Source organism: Diceros bicornis, chromosome 17, assembly GCF_020826845.1.
Source record: "Diceros bicornis minor isolate mBicDic1 chromosome 17, mDicBic1.mat.cur, whole genome shotgun sequence".
NCBI classification, from domain to species: Eukaryota; Metazoa; Chordata; class Mammalia; order Perissodactyla; family Rhinocerotidae; genus Diceros; species Diceros bicornis.
In genome coordinates, this window is record NC_080756.1 from 24,363,154 (window position 1) to 24,372,498 (window position 9,345).

Genomic DNA, 9,345 nt, shown 5'->3' on the forward strand with positions numbered 1-9,345 from the left:
GGGGGGTCTTTAAAACCTCCCTTCTCAGATTAAACATCTCTGACTCTTGCAAGCTTTTCCTGACATCCCAGATTAAGATCAGATCCCTTGTTTTGTGCTCCCAAGGCACCCTCCTTAGGAATACTTCATCACAGTTGTGATGCTAGTTCAATAAATGCCTTTCACTAAATTTTTCGGGCACTGAGGGTGATAAAACACGTCTGTCTTATTTCTCAATGTGTAGCATTGAGCAGAGTACCTGGCTTATGGTAAGTGTTCAAAAATTTGTTGAGAGAATAAACAAATGAATAAATAAATGAAGAATTAGAGAAAAATGAGATGTTTAAACCACTTATTACTTGTTGTGCATTGGAGCTTTATAACCTGGGACCATGGACTTCTGACATGGCATACAAAATTGGGAGGGCAAGCATATGGACTTTTCTTCCCAATGGGAGCAAGGAGCATTTGTCAGATTCTCAGTGGAGTCCATGACCAAAAGAGGTGAAGAAGCCCTGCTCTAAGTGTGCCGAGTTCAGAGACGAGATAATTTGGCCGTGGTATGGAGAAGGAGGATGCCGTCCTGGGAAAGACAGCTGACTTCTCACTAAAGCTAACTGGGCTTTTGTGTCTTTTTTTTCCCATCTAGGAGAAGAGAGTGTGCTGCCTCTCCTGACACAGGACTCTAATTCCAAAGCCCGGAGGGGTATCTTAAGAAGAGCTGTCTTTTCCGAGGACCAGAGAAAGGCTCTGGAGAAAATGTTTCAAAAGCAGAAATATATCAGCAAAACAGACAGAAAGAAACTTGCCATCAACTTGGGACTAAAGGAATCGCAGGTACTAATGGGCAGGAAGATGTCCATTGCTCCTGATTTTTGAAGGAATACAATGGAATCCATTCCTTTGGCAAATATTTGCTGTCCTAGGCGTGTGTTGGACCCTGAAGCATTGTTGAAATGGTTTTCATAATTTTTTAGTGGGTGGAAATATATGTCACAATTCCTATTTGGAAATAGGTTCATCTGCTGAGAGGTCTAGGGTTTTGTCTGATTAATTCTTCCCAAATGAAGAGAAACGCTAAGGATGTGGTATTTACATCATTAAATTGTATGCTCTCTTTTCAGAAAAGCGGGTGACATAATTCCCTACAAAAGCAGGAACCAGTTTTCCTGTCTTTTTGTTCATTTCCAATCCAAAATCAAGGCATGAATGAGTGACTCACAAACACCTCTTAATGGAGTTCATTATTTTGCTCTTTGGCCTTATGTTAAGTACAGTTAAGTAATTTGACATTTGCAACACTTACAAATCTTTTTTGTACCACTGATCTTTCATATAATTTTGAATGAGACTTTCTGGCCTTTTGGGAAGTGCAGAATACTCCATGTAAAGATTGGCCTACTTATTATGAATAATTAACAGCATAAGGCACTAGCATTTTCCTATTTAATCCTTCTTGTAATCACCATATGAAATAAGCATCCCCATTTTCTAGATGAGGAAATGTAGAGAAGTAAACATAGAACCAGTGTCACATAATGAAGCTGCTTTGGAGCAGGGCTCCCTGCCTGGGCAACCTGACTCTGGAGTTTGCATTCTGCTTAACCTAGAGCCACAATGTGCAGTTGTGCAGGATGTTCACTGCACAAGGGCACTTGGCTAAGGGGGATAGCAGCGACTGAAATGCATCAGGTACTCTGCTTGCCACGCTGGCTTTCCTGATGCAGGGCTACTTCTACCTGGATGTTTTTGAATTACCATAAAGGCATTGAAGGGCAAGCAGAGGTTCTGTGTTAACCACCATGCTCTACTGTTCTTCCCTCAATACAAATGACCTGGTTTCTAACTTTGAATTTTATTAAACCAGTTATTTTTGGATGAAAGTCTCCTTAACCTTGCTTCCTTTCTCTAGGGAAGTGATCTGTGTTCCTCCTCCGCCCAACTTTTTCTGGTCACAGGAAACAGTATGTGGTGTGGTAGAGGGTAACTGGCCCAGGTCAGCCTCTCTGCTTTCCTCGTTGTGTGGACGAATGACTCCATAACCTTAACTGACTGCTCTGTGCCTCCGTTTCTCACGTAAAAGAGAGGGACAAATATAGGAATTCTGTGTCACAGAGCAATTTTCTATGTATGACAGATAAATCAGTAGCTATATCTTGATGGTCTGTTGTGTGCAAGACACTGTGTTAGGTGGGCAGTAAGAGGGAATATTGATAAACATTGATCAAAAGATACTCCTTGCAACTGGGAAAACAAAGCAGAAGCTCGTGAACAGTTAGCTAACAATAGAAGACAATGATATAGGAGACATCACCTCGTAGGTTAGATGTGCTGCCAAATAAAGGAGCTACATCAGTGGTCCTCAACGATCTGTATCTTGCTGGAGGCGTATGTTAATCCCCATCTCTGGGAAGGACAGCCATAGGACTGACTGGTCCATATACCCCTGGGGAGTCTAGTCATGGAACTGTCTAATCCTCAGAGGAATTGTTGGGCCTGAGTGAGGACCCCCCGGGGGCTCGGTGGGCCTGGCCTGTATCTCGTTCGTATGGAAAAGAAGACCCAGAGTCAGAGGGAAGAAGTTGGCAGGTTTGGGAGGCTGGGGGGCCTCTGGTTGTGTCAGAACTTGAAGTAGGTGTTAAAAGATAAAAAGTGGCTAGGTTAGATCTGACAGGGCTCTGAGAAAGTGTGAAAATCTCTGATAGTACATATCGTCTTCTTAAAAGTAGACCATCAAAAAGAGAGTGCAACAAGCGTATTAAAGAATATTTCTGAGGGGATGACCATAATCTCTCCACTCCAAGAAAACAAACTGTTTTCCTGTTTGTATGTTATCTTTCAGTTCTTATCCCCGGGTGCATAGGTTTGCATAGTTTTACGTAGTTGATTATATTGTTTTTAACATTCAAGGGCCTCAGGAGTGAATGATTTTTATCTTACTGAATTTGGTGACATCTCAGAAGCCATTAAACATTTTCTTATTTGCATATGTATCTAATTACCCAGTTAATACATGGTATTTTTTATAGTAAATTCAAACAAAAGGGACATTGGTGAAGTTAAAAATAAAAACTCATCTACTCCCCTTCCAATGCAACTCCTGGTTACTACTGTCATTTATAAATGGCTCTTGTTTGAATTTATTGACATATCATGTATTACGGTCATGTGTTGCTAAATAATGGGGTTATGTTCTGAGAAATGCGTCGTTAGCCAGTTTTGTCGTGCGAACATCATAGAGTGTACGAACATAAACCTAGGTGGTATAGCCTACTACACACCTAGGCTATATGGTACTAATCTCGTATATGCGGTCCATTGTTGACCAAAGCGTCGTTATGCAGCACATGGTTGTATTTTTAAAATAAATTTACGTGTGTTGTATATGCACAAACATATAACACAAACATTTGCACAATGACTACCATGTGCCCTTACATTTGATATCATTTATCCATACCATGACCCTGTGAGGTAGCTACTTATCCCTATTTTGCAAATGAAGAAACTGAGACCCAGAATTGTGTATATGTATTTTTAAATAAAAATAGGATCGTACTCTGCATATATTTTGACTTCTTCTGAAGGACAATACGAGTCAGCTGTGTAACCAGCACACAGATCAGGCAGTAGAACATCACCACCAGGCCAGTAGCCCCTTGCGTATCCCCTCCCAGGCACTGCCTGTTGCATCCAAAGATATCCACTATCCTGACTTCGATTAGTTTTGCCTGTTTTTGTACTTGATATAAATAGAATCAGTCATTACATATTCTTTGGTATGTGGCTTCTTTTACTTGACGTTATGTTTGTGAGAGTCCTTCATGTTGTTGCGTGTAGCAGTAGCTCATTTGTACTCATTGCTGTGTAGTGTCCATTACATGGGATGCCACAGTTTGCCCTTTCTAATGGGGGGGCACTTGGGTGGTTCCCAGTTTTCGGCTATTATAAATAATGCTGCTGACAATGTGTATTGTTTTGCACTTTCCTTTTTTTCTCCCCATTCAAATGTCGTGGGATGCATCCTTCAGTGTCTGTATATACAGATTTACTTCATTCTTTTTTAGTAAGTGTCTCATAATGGACCATTGCGTGGATGTATCCTAATTCATTTAGCCATCCTCATCTTTAAGTTTAAATTACTTCCAGTTTTCACTGTTGCATATCTTTATGCACTTGTAAAATCTTTCTGTAAGATAGGGAACTAGGAGTGGGATTTATGTGTTAATGTACATTTTAAATTGTGATAGATTAAAAAACTCCTTTCCAAATATAATATTGTATCAAGACACTGAATTATATCAAATTTTCACTCTTACTAATAAATAATCCCTTTTTGAAAACCCTCCATTATTTATAATTTTTAAAAATGTTGCCAACCTCATTGGCAATGGTATTTGTCATTATTTTTTGTTTTTTTTTTTCTGAGGAAGACCAGCCCTCAGCTAACATCCAATGCCAATCCTCCTCTTTTTTGCTGAAGAAGACTGGCCCTGGGCTAGCATCCGTGCCCATCTTCCTCTACTTTATATGGGACGCCACCACAGCATGGGTTCACAGTCGGTGCGTTGGTGCATGCCCAGGATCCGAACCGGCGAACCCCGGGCCGCCGCAGCAGAGCAAGCGTAGTTAACCGCTTGCACCACCGGGCCGGCCCCGGTATTTGTCATGTTTTAATTTGAATTTTCCTAATTACCAAAAGCCGAAAGTCTTTTAATCATTTTACTGGCCATTTTTAATCTGTCAATTGGCTTTTTCATGGCTGCACCATTTTTTTCTATCATATTGTCTTTTTTTGATATGTAGCAATTATTTTGGCTGTTAATCAAAATATTTGGAATATGATTAGTAACATTTCCCTGTTACAGCCATTGCAAAAATCCTCTCCAAGTTTGTGGCTTTTTTTAAATTGTAGTAAAATAGACATAATATGAAATTTACCATTTAACCTTTTTTAAGTGCTAAGTGGTGTTAAGTACATTCACATTGTTGTGCACCCATCGCCACCATCCATCTCCAGAACTTTTTTCATCCTGCGAAAGTGAAGCTCTACACCCATTAAACGTTGACTGCCCATGCCCCCCTCCCCTAAGCCCCTGGCAACCACCATTCTACTTTCTGTCTCTATGAATTTGACTACTCTAGGTACCTCATATGAGTGGAATTGGGCTGTATTTGTACTTTGGTGACTCGCTGGTTTCACTTAGCATAATAAGTTTAAGGTTCATCCATGTTGTAACATGTATCAGAATTTCCTTATTTTTAAGGGTGAATAATAATCCATTGTATGTATTTACCACATTTTGTTTATACATTCATCCATCAATGGACACTTGGGTCGCCTCCACTTTCTGGCTATTGTGGATAATGCTGCTATGAACATGGGTGTGCAAATATCTCTTTGAGTCTCTGCTTTTAATTCTTTTGGGTATTTTGTGGCTTTTTCATATGTTTATGATGTCTTTATTTGTACAGAAATTCTCATTATTATGTAGTCAGCTGTCTTTTCCTTTGTGGCTTCAGTGTTTTATGTCATGTTTAAGAAAACATTCATCTCCCCAAGACTATAATGATAATCTCATATCTTCTTCTAGAACTTTTATAGTTTTGTTTTTATGTTTAGCTGTTTGATCCCTCTGGAATTTGTTTCTGTATTTGTTGAGAGGTAGAATTTTTATTTATGATTTCCCCCAAATATGTACATTTGTCCCAATACATATTGTGATTGTGAAAAAACTTCTTTCATGATTTTTTTTCATTGAGATATCACTCAAAAAAATTTCTAGATATACAGAAAAGCTAAAGGAAGAAGAAAAAAATGAATGTGATGAGAAAGGCAAGAATCGCTAATGGGAACAAATAAGTGTCTTAGTGAAAACCCATTAGAAATACTTGGCAGGCTTTCTAGAAGTAAATGCCCACTGCAGATAATAAATGAGTTCATGAATAGAACCAAATGCTCTGGTATGTACATATTAGTACTTTTTTCTCATGGAAAGCTTTAATCACAGGATTGTAACTGAGATGGCAGTCTTTTGGACTCAGTTGCCTGGGGTAGGTTTCTTTTGTAGCCGTTTAGAACATTGCCAGTCAGGTAGAAAGAAGGAAGAAATTGTTTTGCCCATCTGGAAAGACCGTCTCAGATAGAATTTTTTCCTTCATTGGGAGAAATATTTGGCTGGTACACTTTAATAATTATTTCTTTAGGTAAAAATTCTCCAGTTTTTGTTTTAAAAATAGAAATCTACTGGGGCCAGCCTGGTGGCATAGTGGTTAACTTTATGCGCTCCGCTTCAGTGGCCCGGGGTGCGTGGGTTTGGATGCGGGCGCAGACCTATGCACCGCTCATCAAGCCATGCTGTGTCAGGCGTCCCACATATAAAATAGAGGAAGATGGGCGCAGATGTTAGCTCAGGGCCAATCTTCCTCAGCAAAAAAATAAAAAATAAAAAAAAATAAAGGAAATCTACTAAATTGTTCGTGTAAGGATGCAATGTAACACACAGGAAAACAATGTGTTTGCCTTTTAAGATATCAGGAAACCAATTGTGAAGTTTTCTGCTGAGGCACAGCTGACTACATGGTAGGTATAAAGAGAGGTTAATAGTAAAGAGATACTCAAGTGGGCTGAGGGGGGTGGTATGGCTCAAATCAGAAATCACCAACATAAGCACTTTTGGTTTAGTTACAGTCAGTTGTTATTCTGAGCCTAATTCTTTGAGTTTGATGAATCCTGGGAGTCATCAAACTTGGAAACTGTATAAAACCTGCAATTTGTCAAAGCATTATAAAATGTATTCTTAATTCAGTCTCCAAAAGTTCCTGATGAGGTCAATGTTTATAAGAGCCTGAACACTGGAATGGGACAGTCATGGTTCTAGCCTAAGCGCTTCCATTTTACTAGCTGTGTGACCTTGAACTGGTTTATCGCTCTGAACCTGTTTTCTTATATGTGTAATGAGGGCTTCTTGCCGTCACTGTGAGCATCCAATTATATAATCCACGTAGACTGCATGGCCTGACGCCTGGCACAAAATAAACCCTCAGATGCTATTCCTAGTCGATTACATTTCCTTTGAATAAATAATCTAGCACATACTAAATGATGTATTAAAATGTCAAAGAGAGTTAAATCAGTCTTGAAAGATGTCAGACTTACAGGAGGTAACCAATTTACCACAGTCGTTTTGTTTCATAAGTGTGTGTGGAGATATTATACTAAAGTAATTTCTCAGATGGTTTTGAAGGAGCCCATGTGAAAAGCCATAAGGACTTTGCCAGGCTGGCTCTCATAATAAGGTATTCTGTCGAAGGCAGAGTAGGAGAAATTACAGTTTAAAATGCTGAAGTGAAGTAATATGGAATAAGTGATCGTTTTGTCCAATTATTTTATCAATAGGTGAAAATTTGGTTTCAGAACAGAAGGATGAAATGGCGGAATTCCAAAGAGAAGGAAGTGCTTTCCAACAGGTGTATCCAAGAAGTGGGCCTTCAAGAGGATCCCCTCTCGCGATCTGCTCTGGGTTTCCCTTCTCCGTGTCCTTCACTCTGGGAAGTCTCCCGACAGCACTCGAGTCCAAGATGGAGGGAGAATTCGCCAGAACCTTCAGAAAGACTAATCCAGGAGAGTTCAGGGGCACTGCCCCCAGAAGCAAATTCACTGCAAGGTGCCTTGTATTTGTGTTCTGAAGAAGAAGCTGGAGACAAGGGTGCACTTCCTGGGGCCGTCTGAACGGAGACGTTCCTCCATGTTAATTTAAAAGAACACTTAACTAGTAGCGTTTGGACTCTAAAGCCGGCTAGCTTGTGCCTCTTCAGTGCCTAAAACCTAACGCCTTCGGAGTGATGTGTGAACTAATGCCTTAGGAGACCCTCTCCAGTGTTCTTTTATTTGGGTCCTAGACTCAGATTTAATTTGTAAGTGGAATAGAATCCCTCAGAAAGTATGATGGAACTGAAAAGAATGAGAGTAAAAGTTGGCTCAGTCCCTGCTCTGAGTATGTGTATATATGCATATGTCTGTCTGTGTGTATATATATAAATATGCATTAAAATTGTAGAGGCCAGTTCCTCTTTAAATATTGCATTAAGCAAATTCATTTCCTTTTGTATTAAGAAAAACCAACTGTTGACCGAATGTTATTAATTTTGTGAGAATAATTCATACCACAAGAACGTGTTTTTAAGAATTCTGGATTTTCTGGTTTCCTTCAGGATCCAGCTGTAAATGAATTTTAACAACTTAGCTCAGTAATCCTAATCAAATGAACTGCTGTTAGATACAGACACTGAAAGTATACATTTAAAATTAATCCAACAAGCAACCTAGAAGAATTTCTGAATATAACAATTAGCATCCTTGATTTCCAAGTCTCTGGACTTTATCAGGCCATTAGTGAGGGAGGTTCCCATTTAACTAATGATTAGCTTTTGATCTCTTCTCTGTAAGGATGGGCCTTAACCAGGGATTGCAAAATGAAATGCCTTTAGGTCCTGTCAGGTAGTTAGAGGACGTGGCCCACCTAAAGATACTTGAGTTTAGTAATTTTAAAATAGTTTATTGGCCAAACAAAACATCTGTGCCAAGCAGTTTGCGACCTCCAGCCAAGACTTAAAGAAGTGTCACAGTTCTTAAAATGTTCCCAACTGGACTTCAAAACGCAATACTGATGGAATTTGTAGTGATTTCTGTTTGTACTCCTAGTTATAGACTCAATTTTCCACTTAGGTGGTATACACTATATATATTAGGTTATTTTTTTGTATTAACGAACACCAGACAGATGTTTTATGTTTTTGAGTACCTTGAAATAGTATTATTATAAAATTGCATTTCTGGTAACGATTTGCTTAGTTAATCTAGAAATTTTTATTCCAGGTCCAAGAAAAATTATGTTTCACTTTGAAGGAAATGAGGCAGAAAAAGGCAATGATGTGGTTTTGAACTAGGTTATTATTAATCTGTGGACAAGAAACATTATTAGAAGTTCGTGATTTTTTTGGAATTTTGTTAGTGAGAAAGCCGCGTGAAGAGAGTGGCTTCTCATTTGCTTACGTTCTTAGCTATAGACTTTGAAGGTTTAGGCTTTAGAAAAATTAGTATTTCAGAAGATAACGGTTTTAGTCAGCATCAGGAAATTATTTTGTATGAATAGAATTTGCATTGGTGTATGCCAGCCTGTGTCTTTATCACAAGATCTCTTACTTAAAAGTCATTTCAGAAGAAGCTTGTCTCAGTGTCTCTTTGTGGGAAGTAGATGCAGGGATCTGCTGACAACAATTTAAATTTTAAACCCTATCTTAAAATGATTTATAGTATGGTTTCTTTTCTTTGTATATGTGAACCTCATTTACATTTAGTGGGTC

At 38.9% G+C, this 9,345-nt stretch overlaps 1 protein-coding gene across 1 annotated transcript in view; it reads left to right on the forward strand.

Annotated features, from left to right (window-relative positions):
• DBX2 (developing brain homeobox 2) overlaps positions 1 to 8,772 on the forward strand; it is a 35,186-nt gene extending 26,414 nt beyond the window's left edge. Inside the window, exons 3-4 of the mRNA XM_058558452.1 lie at positions 629 to 816; positions 7,379 to 8,772. Coding sequence (XP_058414435.1) covers positions 629 to 816; positions 7,379 to 7,711 — 521 coding nt within the window. The 3' untranslated portion in view covers positions 7,712 to 8,772. The remainder of the gene's footprint in view (positions 1 to 628; positions 817 to 7,378) is intronic.
• Positions 8,773 to 9,345: the final 573 nt, after the last annotated feature.